The 24462-nt window shown below is 34.2% G+C and overlaps 1 protein-coding gene across 2 annotated transcripts in view; it reads right to left on the reverse strand.

Moving 5' to 3' along the window:
* The window catches only part of LOC128983426 (vesicular acetylcholine transporter-like), a 121311-nt gene that overhangs the window by 91964 nt on the left and 4885 nt on the right, over positions 1-24462 (reverse strand). The window contains exon 2 of one of the 2 annotated variants that reach the window (XM_054402714.1): positions 97-4771. The exons of the other annotated variant lie outside the window; for it this stretch is intronic. Coding sequence (XP_054258689.1) covers positions 2690-4498 — 1809 coding nt within the window. The 5' untranslated portion in view covers positions 4499-4771 and the 3' untranslated portion in view covers positions 97-2689. Of the gene's footprint in view, positions 1-96; positions 4772-24462 lie in introns of those variants that run through there. 2 annotated transcript variants of the gene reach the window in all.

Raw genomic sequence — 24462 nt, forward strand, 5'->3', positions numbered from 1 at the left:
ATATAGTGCATGAACATAGCTGTGGTTGTAGTTTTCTTGTTCGTAAATAAATATCTAAAGGGTATAGTGGAAGATAAATAATATGTAATGTTGTAGTTCAACAACTAATAATTTATATTTATTTACAATAGTCATAACACTTAAAACTCTATAATACATTAAGCAAAAGATTACATTCTATTCACACCTATAGCAAAACGAAACAAAGGTGTACAATGTCGGTAATCTACTCAAGGCTAGTAACACTGACAGATATTGCACGTTTACATTATAACAAACATAAGCGGGTTGTAAGAGACACGCACATCTGTACTCCCCAGCCATCATCCGGATTATTAAGTACATTTTCAGATTTAGGATCTTTAAAAATCGTCAAATTTTCATTTATTGTTATATCAACATTAAATAAATATATAAGGTAAAACATTTATAACGTGATTGATAATTAATTAGTGTGAAACCTACAAATGAATACAACAAAGTCATCGTAGTAAAAAGGTACACTTTTATCGCATGAATATACAATTGGAAAAGTTCGGCATACAAAAATACTTAAAAAATAACAATTTAAAAAGAAATAACAGAAAATATTAAAAATTAACAACCAATAAGATTTAATCTTAAACGCAATGTTTGTTTTATAACTATTTAGTGGTAACTTAGTCATAACAATACTTATGAACATTGCACAATGCTTCCATTATCGTACAAACTTTACATTTATTAAAACTATATAACAAAGAAAATCATAACCAAGCATGTACGAAACAATGTTCAACCTTAGTATAAACACTAATATGAGAGCATAGCCTAAGAGTCTACTATCACATTATACATTTAGCGGCAACTATATAACAGACCTATTTTACTCACATAACTTCTGATATATACACAGCTAATATACAATCTATACATCCTGTCTAGTTAAAATTTTGGAACGCGTGAGGAAAAATTGCTTCCAGGCCACTCATTTTTACAAAATCAAAGTAACTTCTTTACAAATTTCCATCTTCCCTCACTCTGTAATATTTGGAAACAAGTTTAGTCTATTACATCTAATGCATTACAACCGACACTTTCGTAAGTAATCAGATAGCATTTACAAACAAAGACGCCAATTCAATGTTATTCGTTATTGGCTTATTCGAGTTTCAGTCTTGCTGATATCTAGGACGACTACGAGATGGGGATTTGGATACAACGAATGTGTAACGAAGAATGCGTATAGCAGGACTGACTGTCGGAAAGTAGAAGTATGTAGTTGGTGTTGAAGTATGTCTGTAGGCAGTAGTGAGAGTGAAGCTATTTACAAACTACGTACAGTAGGTACTGTAGATATAGATGTAAAGGTTATTGCTTGTCGAGGAATGTACATTGACTACTAGCGCACGGTCATCACAGAACACACACAGTGATATGTTGTAACACTCGATATGTGGAGCCCATGAGCAAGGTCGGCACTTGGCCAGGCTGATATGATATGTATGCGATTCAGTTGACACCAGGCGATGCCTCGGTGTAGTCTTACTCTAACTATTACTAAAGCTGGTGGAAATGTTATCATACTGTCCTGAGCTATGGACGTTTGGTGTGGCTCCTCTAACATTGTGTCCACTCGTATAATACTCTCGGCTATGTCACATGACCGACACTTCTATAATAGTCTTGTATTAAATACAAGATCAGTTTTTTGTATGCAATTTTTATAAAATATAAACTGTAGAGACAGTAAGATAACATTTCAGACCGACATTAAAATGTAACCGTTTGTGCTTGTGCTTAAACTAAGATAACATTTTCACGTATACAAAACCGAGTACAAAGAGTTGTGCGTAAATTAATTGCTAAGTACATTTCATAAAACAATATTGTGCAATAACACTATAATAGTAACGTATTTGTGCTTAGCCTTACGAAAATACAAGTAATAATTTATAAAAAGGTGCATAAGTAGATAAGGATACAAAATACATGCAATATATCTATTCTACAAGAGAAGGAAACCCTTCAAGTCACTTGGTAGACTTCTGGCCAAAGAACCAGAATTGTCTTGATATGTATTTGTCGTCCTTGGCTGTTCCCTATCAACTATACAACTTAAATTTAAGATATACACGGATCGAATGTACAAAAATACACTGCCTTCTAACATAAAAACCTGTGTTCTGTTAAAAAAAGATTAAAACGTGTTATTATGTAGCTATAAAATACAGGTCTGTTTTTGGAATTCATAAGGATTCATATTTTTGTTTTGATTTGTATGAATAAATACAATTTTATTGAGGGTTTACCTAATTGAAACAGAATTTTAAAATGCTATGTAATATTTAAATCTGAATTTGAAGAATTTAGTATGGTTAACAACAGTTATGTATTTTCGATGTTTGATGTAGTAAACTTATGAGTGATGGACAGTGTCTTGTTTATACTTTACTAATACTAAATTACGAGAATAATATGTACTTGATACTTACATTATTAGATCACAAATAACAGTGTTTACATTTCAAAAAAATAAAATATAACTCTCATTGCAACATTTGATTATTTTTAACAAATATATAACTACAGCTCTAAGCTGGTCTTTTTAGTCTAACTATTTAAACTGCAAAATTTAAAGTTAAATTGTATTTCAATAATATTGAAACGTAACCTACATTCTAATCTTAATCTAATGCACAGCAGTACATTAGTAACCCAGCCCTTGTCTGAAAGGGTTGCTATCTGAGGGCGCCGCCTCCGTGGTAGCTCTAAAGGGGTTTGTGTCGGACCTCGGGGGTTCTGGTGGTTGTCTCTGGTAGGGCTGGGACGGTTGGTAGCCCTGTGGTTGATAGCCTTGAGGTTGGTAGCCTTGTTCAGGAGTTTGTTGGTATTGGTAGGATGGTTCTGTTCGTTGTTGATATTGGTTGTACGTATTAGACTGGAACCCTTCGTCCCCGGGTATTTTATTCTGATTCAAGCTAGTTTCCTGAACCTGACCGTCCTGATAGCTCGTATCATTCTCTTGGAATTTCGAATACTCCAAGTGGTTTTTGTAATCACCTTGCACGGGCTGTTGATCGTGCATCGTGTAAGTTTGGTACTGTTTATCGGGTGGATCGGACATGAGGATGTTAGCTTCATTTTCGAACGGCTTGAAATCGTAGATGTGTCTTAGATACATGAGGATGGGAGCGTATAAAAGATTGGAAAAGGCTATGCCTACGTTTAGGGCTGTGAATCCTATAGCTTCTACAACCCCACCTGCGATGATCGGTCCGACTGCGTATGCCAGAGAATATGATATGTCGGCGATGGCATATATCGAACCGTAAACCGACACGTATCTAACGTCTACCAAGTAACCCAGTGTTGGAAGAAGGGCAGTATCGATCAAGGCGATTCCGAAACAAATTCCACATATAGGGATCATCAGCATCTTGTAGCTCGAGGAGAAAGGAATCATGAAGCAGCAAAGACCTTCCAAAGACAACCCTCCTGCTGCCATTAGCCACTGGTACTGTGGGTATTGCTTGGCCATCTTGACGGTTATCACGACTCCTAGAACATGAGGAAAGAACGCAGGGAGCCACACCATTCCGATCTTCCAATTATCAGTTGTCAAGTTGTCCTCCATCCAGAGTGAGATCGTCGGCTCTAGAAACGCCAGGGCTACGTTAGACATCATCAGAGCTCCCGAGCAAACGGCGATGTAAGGATCCATGAACAACTTCCATATCGGTACAGTTGGCGGAGCGTTCACGTCTCTCTTGTCTCTCATGGATTCTTTTAGTGGTTTCATCACGAGTAGCAGCATGAATCCATCTAACAGCGAAATCAAAGCGAGTATCAGGAATGGTACTTCTTTACCAGCAAATTGATACAAAGCCCCACCAAACGGAGGAGCGACGAGGCACCCAAAACTGATAAACGCTAAGGCTATCCCAAGCGCTTTCGAACGCTCTGATTCTTCTGTGAAACGATCAGCTATCATCGCCAGTCCCGAGGTGTCGGCGAAGGCGGACCCTACTCCTTGTAGACTTCTGGCGAAGAACAGAACTCCATAGCTCCTGCCACATGCGAAGACAGCCGTCGACAAAAACATGATACACAGACCGATCATCATGGGAAGATCATATCCTATCCTATCTATTAGTGCCCCTGAGAAGGGGTTTACCATTAATTGCACTATAGCTTTGGAAGCGAATAATATTCCGGTAGCCTGATCTTGGCCGTGGTGCGATCTCGGTCCCTTGATAGACGCGTTGTAAGGCTCGTCACCCCAGGCCCCGATGTACCTCAGATAGTCCGGTATGATGGGCACAATCACCATGTACAACATGTTGTCTAGCAGCAAAGCTATGGACACTATTACTAAAATTAACTTCCTCTGGGACTTGGGTTCTTGAAGTTTGTCCCATACTATGTCCTTGACTTCCTTAACCTCTAAATTGACTATTGGGACGTTAAGCGTCCCAAATTTGTCCCAACATGCTCTCAAAGGATCTAAGGAATCCATCTCGTAGTTTTAATGCCGCTTCCAAATTCAGAAGGTTACCTTTTTGAAAATGGTTTTTGAGTGATTACATCTTTGTACTTTAGCATATTCTAGAGTTACAAATCAGGTAGAGTCAAAAGAGAACACTTATTTTACAGAATGTTTTGGTGTTGTTTTCTTCATGACGATGGTTCTCTTGCTGCTCCTGGGGATGCGTCACAACTTGCCTCGATCTCTTCTCCTCGACCACTTCAAGGATGTGGACAGACAGGCCCTTCCAGGAAGATCACAAACCTTTAAAAGATACAAAACAACAGATTAATTTCTATGACTTTAATTGCTCGTAAATGAGAAACATATGTCTCTCATTAAATTTTAGAATCAAAGCTCAAGAAATGTTTGTATCTCATCAAAGGTGTGAGATCTTACATTGGAAGGGTAAGGTGCTCAAGGATTCTGAAAGAGAATCGGTTAAGAGCAAACAACAAAACAAAACTTTTAAAAAATAACACAGGGCTAAGACATAAATAACATTTTTTTTTTTACTAAGAGATAAATAAAATAAGGAAAATTAACTACAGAGGAAGGAAATATTCACCATTGCCTGTAATAACTTATACGTATCTGGTTATATGTCATATTCAATAATATGTTTTTTTTTTTTTTAATTACTTTCCTGGGAGATATTTACTCTTATAGGCCCTAAATATAAAAATTGTTTTACAGACTGTTTTTCAGTGCTAAATTTGACTATTAAATATTCTACAATTATGTATTAATGTTTTGAAATATTTCCACAAATTACATAAAACACAAAGATTATTTATGTATAAAATTGGGTTAGATTAATAGTAAAGGTTTCAACTGTCCAAATATCCACACCGGGAGTTTCTTAATCGACGTAAGATTATTTTTATGCTCGATTCGCCGCTTAACACAACGCAGGTCGGTGTGTAGGGATGAACCGCCCTACAACTCTGAATCCGCACACCAACCCCTCCCTTCCAGACATACCCCAAGATTAACAGACTTCATTACTTATATAGCTTCCTTTTCATGTCGTCCGGAGCTTATGAGTCAAAAGATTTATAAAGGGAGCAAACTTTTATGAACCAAATAATATACAGAAACACTTAGAAATAGCGTAATAATACAAATCAAAATATGTTTTCAATTTAACCTCAACAACAATTTTAGTTGGAAGTATATTTATTTACCTCATAAACATATTTGCTTTAAATTGTATAGTTTATCCAAATCCACTAAATCTTTTGGGGAAAATTGCAGCGTTGGAATGGACTTCCGGTTTGTATCATATTCTGATACCATATTATGATTGGTAAATATTTTAGATTAGTTTACTTCAAAGAAAGGCATGCTCTTGCAATTTGTTCCCCAAATAGATGATAGTATCTGTTAGATTCAGTTTTGGGCAATGAGTGGTAAAGGGAAATAAATGTCCTATAATATTATATAATATATATGTCCTATATGTGCTATAATATTTGCATTCAAGAGCGAACTCCAGAAACATCTGTGGTACAGAGTTTTAATTTTAATTGTGTTCTACACAAACCGACTGAATAAAACATTTTTTTTTCTACGGGTTATGCATGCTATGTAATATGTTAGTTAAAAATTAAATAGTTAATTTTAAACTAAAAATTAAATATGTTAGTAAAATTAAATAGTTTTATTTTTATTTTAGAAGGGCGTATCATTAGTGTATTAATAACGCTAATTGTTCTATAACCAACTAAAAATATACTTTGGTTTGCATATACTTAGCTAGTAGAAATTGAAACTTTTGAAATAATGTTATACAGTTAACATGTAAACTCAACTGTAAATGCTCCATGTTGCCTTTTTGTAAGAATTTATGTGAACCAGTACGCCAGCAGTGATAAAATAAATCTATAGAAATAAAATTAGAGTTTTGTCTGTACATTGCTCAGAATTATATATTTATTGGTTATTTTACGTTTCATACATTAAAGAAGCCGAAACAAGTCTTATCTAAATTTCTGTCTGTCTGTCACGGCCCAGAAGGCATTTTACGCGGCCTTCTCCTGAAAAACGAGAGTATCCATCAAGATTCATATCATTATAATGTATTCACGGGATTGGCGAGAGTGTATTAAGCCATTAAAATATGGCCTCACTACTTTGTAAATAAAATTACGGACGTTCAAAATCACAATGTTATGCGTTTTCCCCAGTTTCCCAAGGGTTTCCTAATGTTTATCACACATGAAAAAACGAACAGCTGTTAGTTTGGATGAAGGTAATTTTTTCTAGCTGTCACTGATATGTTTACATTATGATGTTTACTAATACCGTAATCATTTCCGATCACGTTTTGAAAGAAAATCCAAACCAAGTGAGATTAAACAAGTTTTTCCTTACATAAAGGATTTAATTAATCGTAAGTGTAATAATGTGTAACCGTAAATGCTATAAAATAACTAGGCATCATTCAGGTCAGGAACCGGAGATTCTTTGTGTATGAAATTGTACTTGAATTTTGATAACCGGGAAAAAGACATTGAATCAGTGTTGTTTAGGGCTGGGAAAAATAATTTTTTTTAAATCATTGTCACCAATAGCTTACACAAATTAGGTTTCCACTCATTGACGGCACTTACTAGTTTTATATGTACTTTGCTATGTTTAAACCGTAGCAAATTCCTGACTTTATTCAATTCTGTATTTTTGTGGGTATGTCTGTTGGTGACGCATTAATGTCTTTGTTTCTCATTGTTTCACGAAAAAGACAAGAGCACCTTTGTTAATGAAAATGTCAACCAGAATAAAGTGTTCAATGGAGAGGTTGAGGTCTTCATCTATGCTTCAACTGACTACACTATCCCCGTGCGTAGAACGGGCACACAGCTAGTTCCATCTAAAATATGCTAGTGATATTAACGTGCATTCAGTGACAACTTCAATTTTTATATTTTATAATGTACTGTATTATTGTTTTTTGAAACAAATATTAAAAATGATTTTTTGGAAAATCCCTCTCAACCGTTAATCATATTTAAAGGCTCGTCGTGTTATATATTGAGGTGACAGACTCAAAGTCGTCCCAACAAAGGAACAGTCTGACAGAAGGACGTTCTGGTGATGAAAAGAGGGAAGCGGCCGTTGAGTCGATTGAGGCGACGACGCTAGGTTGGGGGGGGGGGGGGGGGCTGGCAGGGGGGTGTGGTAGCGTGGGGACCTGGGTAATTGAGTTTCTGATAGTTGCAGTTTTTGCAGTCATGTCAGGAACAGGCCTGCAATACCCAGTAATCACTGACTATAGATTCGATGCTCCCTATACGGCCGGTGACTAATCGAAACGATTTCAATGACAACGGCAACTGATTGTCCTGTGCAAAAGAAACTCTGCTATATATGTTAAGTTTACTACGGGTTTACTATGAGATACACTATTAAAAAACTATCAAAATTCAAGGATGTTATGTTACAACAAAAAGTACATCCACACACCTAAACCCCAATGCTTAAAGAAAGGCAGTGTCATGCGTTTTGTTGATTCGTGATTCGTGCCGTGGCCCGTGAGAGTCAATATTCGAAAGTAAATATATATTGGTTTTATTGTAAAGTATGTAACATTTGCATAACAAGTAGGATATACTATTTTAGTTCTGAAAAATTACAATTGCGAAATAAGCGTACTTATTTATCTAACTAGTTGATTTTCGAATACATAAAAGAAATATAATTATTATGGAATTACAATAACAATTTCTGGATTACCACATTGGCTCAAAAGCAAAACCAATTGGATGAATAAACAATTAAGTAGTTCACTTGGTTTTGGGTACTTTAAACATAGATAATAAAATACGTATCCATTATTGAATAATAATATCGCAACAAAGAATATTTACGAACCAAATAAGTTACAAGTAACATGGTGGATTTTGACTGCCTATCAGTCTACTGTACTGTAGGCTAGATAGACATATTTCTATATGGACCAGCTAGTTGTCTTTACACTTAGTTTGAATGCGCATCTCATGGTGAAACTATTGAGGTTATGGTTATTAATGTTGTATAGTTGATGTTGATGAAAACGCAATTGTCAACACACATTTTCCGTTCCGCTTTGGTTGGCGTATGAGAGAAAACATTATGTTTTACGAAAAAAAAACTGTGTAGATTACCTAATTTAACTAAACATTTTTTATGTTCTAAAAGTGATTACAACTTTAACCATAAAATGGAATGGTAACTTTACGTAAGTTAATAAAATCAAAGTTTAAACTGTTTAGTTTATACACGTTCATTTAAACGAAAGCCCATTATAATTTAGTAAATGAGAATCCCGTTTTGTCATTAGAAACAACACGTGTTTTCTTAGGCCATTAGAACCTAACATAATTAGAGCAGTGTAGTGAACGTGGCATCCCCTAGGGGGGGGAGGGGGGGGAGGGGGGTGCTTCTGTCTTTGTTGTCTTTTGGTTGCCCCTCAAACAAACATACCCTGCGGCGAGCTGGGCAGGGAACGAAGTAGCAAAACTTGACTGCTGCCTACAGGAAAGTAACGAAAAAATTATCATTGTACATGTACATGAATTGCGAGGTATAAAGGAAAGGACAGTTTAAGCAAAAAAAAAAAAAAACAATACTATTTAATTTAGAATTATCACCGCATTGATACTACTACTATTTAATATCGTGACCATATTAATTAATGTCTTGTAAATTTTTGTCCTATAACTTTCATTTTCTTTAAAGAAAATGGCACTGTCAAACGAGGGGACGTCCAGGTTTGGGATTTCCTGTATTACTACATCAGCGACTTAGTACCTAGAAACTGATTCTAAAAGAGATCAACAAATCAATTAAATCAGCAAAGCAACCATCCATCATCTAACAAATCATAATAGCAACAAAAACATAGCTTAATGTTGAACTAGATAACCACAATTGTTGTAAACATTAGTAATATTGTAGTAAAGTATCTTGGTGTGGGATCCTTGCGTACTCTCAAAGCCTAGCCTCCAGCACAGTACTAAGTGATTACCTAATACACTAATACCTAATACGTACAACAGGCTTTAGATGTTCGATTAAAAACAATTTAAAATAATATATTGGAATACCAAGCCTTACTTCGGATTATTTTAGACAATTTTAGAAAATGTCAAGATTAGATTAAAATGACGCTGACACGACAATGTGCAAGGTTTTTAAAATCGAAGAAAATTGAAGGATAGTGGAGGTAGTGTTGAATACATGGTACGATAGTTTTGTTACTGACTAAGACCAATTAATGCTTTGAATTTATTGCTTAGATCTAGTGGTTGGTTAAGAGATTTAAAATATTAGGTTAAAATTTGTTTGAAATAGGTAGTTATGCTAAAATGTTCGATAGTTAGGAAAGAGTAACAAAAAGTTAAGGGTATTTGGTCGAAAATTTGATTTCGGATTTTTTGTCATTGTTCAATTATACTAAAAATTAGATATACAGGAAATATTTTTTTATGTTCAATATTAAGGGAGATATGGAGCTTGAAAGAAGTAAATTTGTCATATTTTGCTACCTATTTCACAGGGGGAATGGGTAATGCGATTATCACCAAAATTTTAATTTTTAAAAATTTAAAAAATATTTAAAACTTTGTTTGATAATTTTTAAAATACCTGTTTGTTTTGGGGTAAAGTTCATATATATGTTGGATTTTTTTAAATGCGATATACTTACTCGTTTGGGCTGTGAATTCGTACCTTTATGCCTTGTGCTGGCAGCGCACTACTCGTTGAGAGTGTGTACACTCACACCGGGGCTAGAGAATACAGCGATACATGTATTATGTTAATGTTACATGATGTTAATAATTACATAGTGGTAATGTATTTTATAGCCCTGGCGTGAGTGTACACACTCTGAACGAAGAGTGTGCTGCCAGCGCAAGGTATTAAAGGTGCGAATTCACAGCCCAAACGAGTTAGAATATCGCATAAAAAATCCAACATATAGATAAATTTTACACAAAAACTAACAGTTATTTTAAAAATAAAAACAAACAAAAATATTTTTTTTAATTTTATAAAAATAAAAAAAATATAAAAAGTTTAAAATTTATATTTTAAATAGCTAATGATTACTATCTTAATTTTTCACACTTTAACGCAAATTTTGGTGATAATCGCATTATCCCCTGTGAAATAGGTAGCAAAATATGACAAATTTACTTCTTTCAAGCTCCATATCTCCCTTAATATTGAACATAAAAAGACATTTCTTATATATTTGTATCTCTAGTTTTTAGTAGTAGTTTGTTTTTAGTAGTTAGTAGTTTTTAGTAGTAGTTTTTAGTGTTGAACAATAACAAAAAATCTGAGATCAAATTTTCGACCAAGCGCCCTTAGTTATTTGTATGTTACTCTTTCCTTAACAATCCAATTGGCCTAGCAATATATAACATAATGTATTGAACAACTAAAATAAGTTATTGCTGAGTCAATGGTAAAAATACATTCTTAGTTAAATTTGACTATCTGTCAGATAAAAATTTGTAAAGTTGTGTAAAAACTGATGTTTTACACTGTTACTCACCGTGGCTCGCCGGAGTGTGTCCTAGAAACTACATTGTGGTAAATTACAACGTGTGCATTTAATCACGGAAGTAGATTCGGTATTTAAGTATTCAATACACGTTAAAACTTAGTTTACTTTAAATCTTCAGAAGAACCTGTGAAAGGCAATAAAACAAGTTAATAGCCTTGGCTTAAAAGGTTTCCTTTTTCAAGGGGTGTGTTTAAGAGTCTCCCGAGGCAAGAGAGAGAGACGGCCACCAAGAGAGCAACAAATCAATTAAACCGGCAATGCAACCCTCCACCATCAAACTCACGTCAGCAGCAACATAGCTTTGTGTCACTGAATGAAACCATATCGCTAAAGCATTGGCGGAGTTTGGTGACGTGGCGTCTCAGTGGGTGATGTGAGCCATCTGGGCATGCTCTAGGACTTTGATACTCTCCACCCTTGGACATTGACGGCCTCCACGAGAGGACAAAATCATTCAAACAAAGCTAATCATCGTTCAACCCATCACTACAACAACAGAAACATGGTGCTTAGGGTGCTTATCAACAAACCAAGTAAACAAGTATGCTAATGGATTATTTAAGAGAGCTACACATTTAACTCAACACAACAGAACGGCCTCAGAGCAAGACATCAACTATACGACTACTACATGTAAAGGCAATTCGCTTGTAATAAACTGAAAATGACAGCGCTGTGTAGCTCTCATCGTTGTCCACTATTTACTAAATTGTAAAATAGATGTTATTCATACTCAGATAATTAATTTTGTATTGATTGAAAAACAAAATATGCATTATCTTAAAGTTGTAAAAGCTCTTTATAAGAATGATGAAGATTAAGACGTTGAAATGAAACACCAGAGATGAAACAGAAGTGTCAAAGAAAAAGGAAGCACGACTTTCATCTCGCAACGCGACACCGTCAAATATTGTTAAGCAAATTGTCTTAATTCTAACCTTTAAATCTTTGAAGTTGTTTTCTTTGCAGAAGAATTTCTCTACTTACAAGGGGTTTTAATGACTTCCCACCAGTTCACGACATAATTAAAGTGGATTTCACCGATAAAGATGTTAAGTGTTTATTCAACTTACGGGTTCAAACATTTTTTTAAGTAAAAATATTTAGTAAAGTTTTTTGCTACTCAAAATATTCTTTTAATTCAGAAGTCTGTAACTATAATTTAGTAAATTTTTATTATTATTATTTTGACGAATTTGACAATGGTTAAATGTAATTGCTGGAATACATGTAATAAAATAATAGAGTTGTTTACAGTTGTCATATAAAATGACAACTTTCACAAGTATACGTTCGCACAACAACTGATTTCTTAACATGTTACTTTGTTCACTGTTGTCTTATTTTTTGGTTTTGTTCAGCTGTCTAGAACAAAAGAAAATTTAGGTTTAGTTAATTCAATAATAATAAAAAGGAAGTGTGATGTATGTAGATTATGTTAATTATTACATGTAACAAATGGGTTTATATATAGATGTAAAAATTCATCCATGAAGATGATTGACAGTGAGTAAATAGAGAGTAAATTTCGTTTGCGAATTTTGAGGTTAGCAATGACGTTGTTTTACCCGTCACCTCAATAATGCAGCTTACACCACAAAAATCCCAACCTCAATGTTGAAAGTACATTTGTGGAGTACATAATCATTTTAAGTTGGCACACACCAAAAACTGCACATACATTATAATGTGCAAATTGAGAACACATTTTTATTTTATATGTTTAGGTCCCAATCCACGAAGGTGGCAGTTTGAACCCAATCGGTTGAAAAGTGTAACCTTTTGAGAGATCAGATGTAAACGTTACTCTCACCCCTCCCCCACCCCATTCCTTACCCATCAACCTCAAGCAAAACTCGTTAGTCTGGGCTCAAGTCGGCCTAAATCGTTATAGATTGGCTTCAACGCCAATGATACATCGTCGTCCTTTATCATTCCCTCTTTTTCGGTTTTGTTTTTTCGATGTACTTTGTTTTTGCATCCAGACCAATTTGAAATGGCTCGCCTGTCTGCTATTTTTAAGAAGTCAAATAACATTATTTTGATGTAAATCTAAAAATGTTTTTTTTTATTTGGAAACAATAGCTCGGGATCAGCGAACAAAGCGTATCTATTTTAGGCCTTACGATACTTTTCTAAAAACATTAAAAATAAATAAAGAACGTAAACTCTGCAGTAAATGAACATACATTTGCTTTATGTGATGAAATTACATTTGTGATGCTTTAAATACATAGATCATATAGTCGTTATAGGAAAGTAAGAATTATAAGATGCATGTCTCCAGTATCTAGTTTAGTTATCTAAATTAGTCCCTAAGCTATCTCTTAAGGTATCTAATTATTCAATTTAAGTTACATAATCAAATCCAATTGCTCAAAAGCAAACGAATCACAAAGCTACAGATCATTTTCCCATCTTTATTCAATTGTCTGGCTGATTATATAAACTCATCTCTTAAATTCATCATTACTCAATACAATAAATAACCTTTGTTCACTGATAGTTATCCATAAATAATTCAAACATATACATTATAATACAACCGTAAACTCCTAGATTGGTGTTTATTGACATTTTCAACGATAATTTACAGATATATTGTCGTTATGCATAGTTACTTACAAAAACTAGATATTGTTGATAATCGTGTTTAGAAAATAGACTCTACGATGAGCTACGGGGAGCTCTATGATGAGAAGTCAAAATTACACTTTAAATAAACCACGAGTCTATCTTAACCCATCGGTTTATGTGAACAAAATATTTCTGAATGTTGTAAACAACCAACTCGCGATCACAAAAGTGGCTAGAGGGCTGAAAACGGAATCCATCGTCCGAACGTGAAGCCAAACTCGACAGGGAAAATTAAAGACGCCGGATTCTTTAGAGAACGTTGAATGGACGGCCCGGCCCCTCTGTCAAGATTTCTCTTATTACTGTTCGGTTTTGTAAAAATAGATTTAAAAGAAATAAATTGGTTTGAAATATTAAAGAGTATGTGGAATTTAATTTCTATAGTTGTTGAACCTGTTTACACTGACAGAAAATTCATACAGTAATTGTATGATTTAATTAATGCTTAGAAAACTGTTCATATAAAAATTAATACGATTAGCATTACACTACAGGGTGTCCCGGAACTCTCTACCAATATTTTAGGGCATTGCTCCTGGGTAAGAAACATACCTAAATATCATATTTAAATTGTCCGGAAGTCCTTAGTTACTCACATAGCCGCCATTTTGTTTTTTTCAGTTATTAATTTTTTTCTAAAGAATGGTTAAACTTACGAAATTGAAACTTTGCACAAACATTTATGACAAGTAGACAAAGCTACCAAAAAATTATGAAGATTTTTCCAATTCATAAAACAAAATGGCGTCAATTTAAAATTTTGTTTCTTTAATAACTCAAAAACCGTTGATTTTAATAACTTTTTTAAGGCAATTTTAATACAAATCGATTGACACCTTATTTTTTTAAGATTTGACGAGTATTAACTGAGATATGGCGATTTTAGTGATACGTGACCGCTTTCAGCATGCGCTCCAACTAACCTACAGAGGTCACGTACCACTAAAATATCTCAGTTAATACTCGTCCAATCTTAAAAACTAAGGTGTCAATCGATTTGTATTAAAATTGCCTTAAAAAAGTTATACTTGTAAAATATTTATAAAATCAACGGTTTTCGAGTTATTTAAGAAACAAAATTTTAAATAGCCGCCATTTTGTTTTATGAATTGGAAATATCGTTATAATTTGTTAGTAGCTTTGTCTAGTTGTCATAAATGTTTGTGCAAAGTTTCAATTTCGTAAGTTTAACCATTCTTTAGAAAAAATTAATAACTGAAAAAAACAAAATGGCGGCTGTGTTAGTAACTAAGGACTTCCAGACAATTTAAATATGATATTTAGGTATGTTTCTTACCCAGGAGTATTGCCCTAAGATATTGGTAGAGAGTTCCGGGACACCCTGTATAAAGTTTTTTTTTAGAATAACATGTAATATATGACAGCATCTGTAAATTACTAGCACAGAATGATTCCATTAAACTGGAATTAATTAGACCCTATTTATTATTTAGCAAACAATATGCAAACAGGAAGATATAACATTTAGTGAAACTTAGTTATATGTCAAATGATTTTTTGTAGCATTGTAAGCTTGCCAGCTACTAGCTTGTTTCATAGCCGCCAGTCTACAAATCTTTAACATATATACATTGCAGGGCAACTATCAAGTAGAAGGCAGACCGTGGACTGCGCCGTGACATTTTACTCGTATGCAATACCCGCACGACACGCGCGTACCTCGATTGACTACTCTAGTAAATGAAGTGGAAACATGCAACAACTGTATACCTCAAACTGTTTGGAGTTATTATCAAAGGCCTTGTTTATAAGTCAAATGACAGGAGGTTATAATAATGTTCCGTATTGATTTTTATTATGCTAGATTTTTTACATTATTTATGTACATTAATAATGATGAGTGTCACAAATTTACATCACACTACTACAGTTTATGAGTTTGAAATAATTTATTTAAATAGATACGTCAAAGTGTGAGAGAAATGATTTTGAAATGAAAAATGTAAATATACTTTGGTCAGTAAACTTTGAAATAATATAATGTTGAAGGTACTTTAGCGTGGTAGTTATCTTCTTACCTCTACAACAGCTAAAATGGCCCGTTCTTGAGATTGATGGACCGATGTTGACAGCGCGGTTGAGTTACCTGAGGATACTGTGGTCGTTCGCTACGCTCGCTCCAGGCTACGTTGCCATGGTGACCACAGACGCGCCCCCTCACCCCCTACAGTTCCAAATTGAGTTACCGGCAACGGCCTAATCCACAATGTTTCTGTATGGGAACGCTGCTTTAATCTGGTATCCCACATCTTGTAGGAAGCTTAGTAACATTGTGGTATTTGTTAAATATTACGGTATCGCGTACTTATATATTTTTGGACTTTTTAAAAAATCTCGTCCTACAGCAGCATCGTATAAGCAATTTTGAATTATAATGTTTAAAATTACTGTTATATATTTAGGTCACTGAACATTGAGAATGGAATATAAAAGAATATTAAGGGTAGTTTCTAACATTGCCTCGGCAGTTATATGAAATTGAGTAAACGCTGGTATTCATCCCATCTAGATCAGTTATCTGTTATGATTTATAAAGTCTACACAATGAAACTATTCTACAATGTTCCAATCACAATTAAATACAGGCTCTACTAGTTATGAAAATTCTATATTAGTTTCTTTTTAGTTTAAAAATTGTATTTGCAAATGCAAAAGATATTACAGGTTACATTTCGTTTACGATAAGAATATCTAGGTTGTTATAATCTTAAATGCTTGAAAGTTAAAACTACTATAAACATTTAGACACTGTTGGAATTCTGAGAACTGACAGAATGAAATATTTAGTAACATGCTTGATGCTCAATTCGCGTAAATGAATACTAACATTTACTAAATATCTAGGTTGATATTAAGTGATAGATGCAACATTATATAAAATACAATTCGTATCCAGCGATAACCGGCTTAAAATCTTTGTAAATTCGTGAAAAATTATGTTAACATACAATAATACATTTTGGAGTTTTTCCTATGTAAAGTCACTAACTTTAGCTTAAAAAATAAGTTCTTGATCAGCATTGTACGTGTTATTAAATTTACGGAAAGTTAATAAAAGAAACGTCTTATAACACTTAAAACATATATTTACGCTTTTACTGTTACTCACAAGACGGTAAGTATACAATACCCCCGCCGCAGCAAACCTGCAGACTAAGCGAATTTCCATTTGCCTGATTGGATTTACACTAAAATGTCTCCTTAAAAATATCACATTTATTCCCTATTTAAATAGCATTAGTTTAATGAGTACGGTACTTAGGTTTGCTGCAACAGTGAGAGTACATTTTTTTTTGTAAAATGTTAATAGTTTAGTATGAAATGAATGCATTTTCCAAATTTGATCAAAATATGTTCATAAACAAGCAAACTACATCAGTTTATTTATTCTCCATAAGAATAACATGGGAATTTTAAATTTACAGTTTTTTGGAATTTTCTCCGTAACCATTAGGCGCATAATAACGTTTCAATATACTAAATTGTTTGTTTTTTTAAGCTCTACAAAATGGTTTGGAAAGAAATTGCTAAATTTTAAGTTTTTAGGGTAAAAAATGGGAAAAACCAATTTTAACCCCATAAAACCCCCCATAGACTCCTGTTCCCATAGTCCGATCATGCTGATTTGCGAACTCGTTCGAATAAACGTAGGTTTACACGTTTGTACCAAATTTCATCAAAATCGGAAGATTTTTGCTCGAGTTATCGCGCTAACGGACACATATATAAATAAATATATATATATATATATATATATGAATTTGAACGGATGGTGTTTTTGGTCTCTAGGGACCTCAAAACAAAAAAGAAAATCGGTCCCGGGTCCAGGTCTTACCATGAGTACTACGGTAATAGCTTATTCCCTATATGGGAAATTCGCTAAAAAGGATGGTAAGTGGTGATCGATTTCGATTGGAGTGTCCAATCGAAATCGATCACCACTTACCATCCTTTTTGTATATTTACCGTCTTGTGAGTAACAGTATAAGCGTAAATATGTGTTTTAAGTGTTTTAAGACGTTTTTTATTTACTTACCTTAAAAAAATGCAAAACTTACAATTTGAGGACAATGAACATGATATCCATGCGGACGTGACACATACATAAGAGTGAAAACACTAGCTAGTTAGCCATGGTTGTTCCTATTGTAACTGCAGATTTACAACAAGCTGTACTTAAGACTCTGACAAGCCTTTGCTGCGTAACTCGCCGCGATTTCCGTAAGCAATTAAACTCACGCAACCCTCGGGCCTCTGCTACCCTTACAGGAAACTCTCAACCCCCAACCCCTCAACCATTCAACCCTACAACCCCACAACGCTCAACTTATTCATGACCCTGTCTATAATGAGGGTGGTCCACTTGACTGAATTTGTCACGCACACACACACAGAGACACGCACACACACGAGGGCTTTTCAAACTAGTCGTCCCTCAAAAGGTTTATTACAGGTTTTATTTCAAAGCTGTGTAGCCCAAGCAATTCTCGTTCACGTTTGTTGTTGGTTAATTAAGGCTAAGAGCCTTGTTTGATGAGATAGAAAAGTGGTCCCTAGTAGTGAATGAATCTTTGCACTTATTTTTTAAATTCCGACTTTGTGTTTATTTAATAAGGGAGTTACTTCAAATATTTTTTCAACAGAAACTAGTGAGAGAACGTTCATAGCCTTGTGAACAAATGATGCATGTCATGTAAATACTGCTAATCAAACTCCATCGGAGACTTTTGTGGTAGTATTAAGGTTTGTTTTGTTAAAATTTTGATTACCAATAGTAAATGTGGTGTTCACACCCGAGACAAAGATATACTGAATTCCATCAAGCAGTGATGTTTGTATTTTATTAACTCTCAAGAGACTTTATAGCTCATTTTAACTTAAATTAAATGCTACAGTCTTAATAGATGTTAATAAACTCATCAGTCTGTCAATAGCTCTAATGTTGAACTAATTTTAATGTAAATCCAACATAATTAGAAATAAATCACTAAAGGTCAGTTTTATTGCAATATAATCAAAATGTAAGAGACAATAAAGACGATAGAAAAGCAAAATACAAAATTATAGAACCACTGCTGAGAGATAGCATACAAAATATACTAGCTAAGTAATAAGTCAACTACCAACAAAAATCTTATTCAATCAAGTGTTTCTGATCTCTTCAATTTCTTTTAAATCGCATTGAGAATATTTGAAAGAAGCTATTAAATTATTTCAAGTATCCAAACACACCTTAATGGAAAGTCAATATCTTAAGTTTGCTATTTGCTAACCGCCCGTACAAATTAAACTATTCTATCAGCAAGTCGTTTTAAAAAGTAATTTGTTATGTGAAAACTAAACATTATCTCAAGTAATAAAATCAATCCACACACAATAATTTTAAGAGGCTTTCAATTCACACCATACTTTAAACGCGTTTGTCACGTCATGAGTCCACAACACAACACGCTATATTGAATGTAAGCGGAAATAAACCCATTCGTGCGTTCGCTCATTCGCAGGCCCTCTCAGTGGTAATTTGATTACTGAAGGGCTGGACATCTGATAATTACATCCTCTAACTCAGCAACGTTATTAAATTTCTGCGAAACAACAAATTGCGCGACCTCTGCACGAAGATTAAAACACATTTCGTTTGTACAGTCCAATCTGACCACGTTCTGATATACACAAGGCCTGATTAAACTACAGTAGTTGTGTGAGTAACAAATGTGATTATATTTATGACTTAATGATTTCTTGAAAACTTTGACAAAAAACTTTGTCGAATGTGTAGTAAGTACATATTTTCCCTCAGACTATTTGATAAAAAAAATACCAATGTACTAATTTACCAATGGATAAAATTTCATTTTAAAAGACGACTACACAAACACGAATATTTTAATTGCATCTAACCATCCAACCCAACAATAAAGACCCTGCGAGACTGAGCTGGGTATGGGTATGGGTAGTAAGGGTATGATCGCGTGGGTAGAGTTGTTTATAATAGGAGGTAGTGCCTTGTACTCCTCTTTCAAGGTCAGTAGATCAGTGTACCTAATACAATGGTAAGGTTGAACCCAACGTTTACTGTCAACATCTTAATAATAGACATTTCGGTCCCCGAGGTTCTGGGCTAAATCACGCAAATATTATTAATGCCTTTATAAAAAAGATATGTGATGATCCCGCAACCCTTTAGTCCTAGTCTTAACGTGAAGGTAGAGCGTGACAAATATACCATGACCAAAACTGAAGGTAAATATAGATTTTGTATCGGTATACCTGTTACAATTTGATTACAATGAGTTATACAGCAGAACAGTTGCGAGGCAGGTAAGCTAGGGCGGTTCATTCAGTGACTCACAAACAGCTGTTAGTTCTCACCCCTCCCCCACAACCCCCCACCCCCGAACATCCCTCAAGACATTACCTATTGTTTATTGTCATTGTTATTGATAGTCCTTGTTTGTTCACCAGTGTTTGTACTCAGTTGCAGGGAATCTTCTCCAGTTCTGTTTTCTTTAGTTAGGATTATTGGGGTGGAAGCACAACTGATATTAGACGTTCAAACACGTCAATTCCAGTTACTAGACGTGGTTTGTATCACCTTGTTGTAAGATGGCTAATATAACAAGTGTCGGGAAAGTATTAATTGTTTATTAAAACTCTATTTTATATTGATTATTTTATTTATATTACAGTAATCTGTAAGGGTAACGATACACTCCCAACTTATCACAACTTGTTTGTATCCGTAACAAAAAGCCCCAGTGAAATATATTTAGGATTTTATGACAGTTGTCAAAATATTAGATTTGACAAGGAATATGTATATAAATTTTACTCTGGTTGAACTTTGTACTTGAACAACTTTAAATAAATAAACCCGTTTTCAAAAAGAATGCAACTTAACCTCCGTTTGAATTGAACAGGTTGACTTGTTTATTTTAAAACTCAATTGAGTTTAAAATGCTTACGGACTAGATTAGTAGTTTACGCAACGATTGCGTAAAGATAGTGTTAACGACACGAGTAGAAAATTTAAGGTACGAGCCTTGGCGAGTGCCTTAAAAGACTTCTACGAGTGTCGTTAACACTATTTACGCGAGTTGCGTACACTATTTTACCTACGATAGTGTTTTAATTACTAAAAATCTCTACTCATAACTTCTAAGAGAGGTTATGTTTTAGTTTATAACCTCTCATTGTCACTGACAGTGATGTAACGAAACATTGTATCAAACACTAATTGCACCAATCAACAATTAAATTGGCCTGAACAGCTGATTAGTTGAATTTCGAATCATTACAATTTTACTTTTCCTCTCTCAATCCTTGAACCTCATTGGTCCGTTACCAGTGTTGTTATGAGTAAAACTATGCTGTTATGAAAGTAAACAATGCTGTTATGGGATACTGTTCAATTCTAAGAACTGTACTGAAACGGCTGCTTTAAAAAACTGTCGTAGGTAAAATATTTAACTTTATATTCATGCGTCCGAACTGGTTACATTATTTGGGATAAGGTTTTAAAGAAACTCAGGTTTTTAAAAAAAACCTACTTAAACAGTTAGACAGTTTTTTTCAAAAATGTAGGATTTGCGTTTTTGCGAATTTACAAAAGGTCTGCAGCCGTATTTAAAAAGTGGGCAATTTTTAAATAAATTTATAACTTATTCATTTTTGTAGCCTTCAATTGATATTTTATCTTGATTACTTTAGAATCTATCATCTTTTTGGGGACAGTGCAGAAAACGAAAATGAAGTGAAGAAAATTTACATAAATGATTCAAGTAAAAATACATATTCATAAAATATTAATTATGACTTAAATCTGACATAATTAATTGATTGTGATAGCATCTGGATCGTTTGAATAAGATGATTGAAGTTGTTTTACCTGTGATTTTTGTACTCATGATCACGAAATACTTGAAATCCCTGCAACTACACAACACCGTGTGGCTAAATTAATTAATGTGACTAAATGGTGGTAAAATTAAATTTTGTTTTTTAAGAGGATAATAGTTGTGTAACTATTTAATACAGCAGGTCTAAAGAACAACATTATTCTCTTCAGCTTCCTCTTCCCGATGCGAATCTCGAGTTTAGCAACCTGTGTAAACTTGAAACTTTAATGTAAAGCAAAAAGTAATAATCAATAAGAATGTCCTAATCTTGAACTACCATAGAAATATGACAAGAAGGTTTGCCGTTCACTGTAAACTCTACTGAGACTATAGCTATGCAACGTAAAGTCTGATTAACATAAGTTTAAGTATAGTTTGTTAAAGTACAGCACTTAAAGAGTTTAACTATTCTATTCTAATTGTTTTGACAGCATAATACAAAAACATAATCAAAAATTTTGACATTTTGAATGTTCTTAATTCTGGAGCACAGAGTTATAGTCCAAAGCCTGTTAGTTGTTGCGTTTATGGCAGTTTGTTTGGCTGTACGGAGATGCTGCGAAGGTAGAGATGGTATCAGAAGAGCTTATACGCAATGATTGACTCAGTTTACGGCGCCGGCGTCTTTACTAGTGACTGTAAAGATTAGATCTCAACTGCCATTGTGACTATGCTCAGTATCATAAATGTTCTGTTACGTAATCCATAGGCCTCAAGATGTTAAACATTGGTCTAGTTTGGATTGGGTAACAGCATTTCATGTTTTGTTTGCGATTTGAAAGCCAAGACCTATATTTGTTGGACCTAAATCTTACTAGGATTTGATGAGTCTTAATATGAAAAATGTAATGTTGTGTTAAGAAAGCTACATATTTTAAGAAATTTATCATAATTAGATTGATTGTTCTGATATGGACTTTAACTGCAATCATCACCCATACTAATAATCTGACCACGACGAATCCAATGATACGCGTTTTGTCTCTTGTAATGATTTTTTTTTTTTAATTGATTCATATACAAACAAGATACTAGGTTTAGGATTTGTTGTTGTATGTTTCTGTGTCGACAATGCGATATGCACAGTCACAGTTGTATATAACAGGTGTGGAGAAGGGTGGCTGATGGTTTAGTTATGGCATCATGCAGGATTAGCTGCTGCAGCAACTCGATTACTTCCGTCCCCCGAGACCATCACCCCCTCACCTCCCCCCCCCCGGGCCATCAGCCGCTGCGACCCTCTGGTCCCTGGGGCACCTGACTGACTGACTACCCTCGCGTTTGTCGCACGCTCCGTGCAAACATTCTGCGACGTTTCAGCGGGGGAAATACAATGCATGCTCTTGATGCGAAAAACTTCGAATGGTGTGCTGTATCTGTGATAGAAAAAATCTTTGAATATGTGGTAGTACTAAGGAATGTTCCCAAGCTCTTGGTGTAGGTTTTTTTCTCTAATAAAAACATTAGGGATATAGATAAAGCCTTTTGTGCGAGGACAGAAAAAGAATATAATCCATGAACAATTCTCTCTTGAATAATTATACGAGGCATTATGACTGAAAGGATTGCATAATAAATATTTTAATTCAGCTAATTTACGTTGGTTTACTTAAAATAACCGTACCATACTCTCCGAGTATCATAATGCACCGTGTATATATATTCGATAGGCTCAATCGACACCCCAATAACCCCTGCCAATAGTTTATCAATAACTATATCAATGTTATAATGGTATGGAAAGAGGATACATCTTGCAGCAACCTTACTTTTTCGATACACATTTTGGAAAGTCTTTTTTTGTAACCAAGTATGGATATTATTTAGTGCGTTAAAGAAACGTAAACCGAAAATGATTGTTTGTTTTAACTTTTCTGTGAGAGTAACCAGAAATATTTTGTAAAGTTTGTTTTTTTTCTTCCTCTCCCAAACCAAGAACTAGATTAGAAAGTCTCAAATAATCTACGTTATAAGTGCAAATTATCCTTGCAAACCCCTTAAACTTTAATGCTGAATTATCAGTGCTTAGTGCTATTATCTTCAGTATAGTAGAATGTTCAGCTCAGATGGATTTGGGTAAACCATTAAATTTGTAAATATATGATTAGGTAATTTTAAGATTGACGAATATATAATTATTGCATTCTGAATGGGTCTTTTGAACAAGTACATCGAATACCATTGGCTTTGATAAGGTTGATCTTTTGTTAGGATCTGAAACATAAAACAAACGAAGGGTGCTAGAGGGGATGCCGGGGGATCAAGTGGATGCTTAGGCTGCGACGAACCAATCTTCCCACGCCCTGGGGCTCGTGAATATTTAAAACCCTATTTCAAGTAATGCAATATTCAGCAATGCTTATGTAGGGGTGCGATTAGTGTGTACAATCGACGACTTCATAAACATAACTAAACCCAAACATAGATTTATTTATTTAGATTGAACCGAGTTTATTAGACACAGTTTATTTCATCTTTGTATTTTAAAATACCTCTAAACGTTGAAAACTTGTAATAAGAAATAAACATTATACATGTAAACAACTTTCGAATCTTTAATGATCCAAACTAAAAAAGAAAAAAACACCCCTCTAGCAAGATAATACGGCAAATATTAACAATAGTTCTTAATCATGTCGAGACACTAACTTAAATGTTTGCTCCTACAAAAATATTACCTGTAAGTTATGAACCATTGTACTAAAATGGTAATAAACACCAAACATATCACTTTATTATATAATGCAGAAATATTTGTTAACCAAACAATTCAAAATTGAACAATTCAATAGTACTAGACACAAAATGGATTTGTTACATGAAATCATTTAAGACACTAGCGG

This window comes from Macrosteles quadrilineatus, unplaced genomic scaffold (assembly GCF_028750875.1).
Source record: "Macrosteles quadrilineatus isolate MER2022 unplaced genomic scaffold, UCM_ALF_1.0 Scaffold_1__1_contigs__length_201487025, whole genome shotgun sequence".
Taxonomy (NCBI): domain Eukaryota; kingdom Metazoa; phylum Arthropoda; class Insecta; order Hemiptera; family Cicadellidae; genus Macrosteles; species Macrosteles quadrilineatus.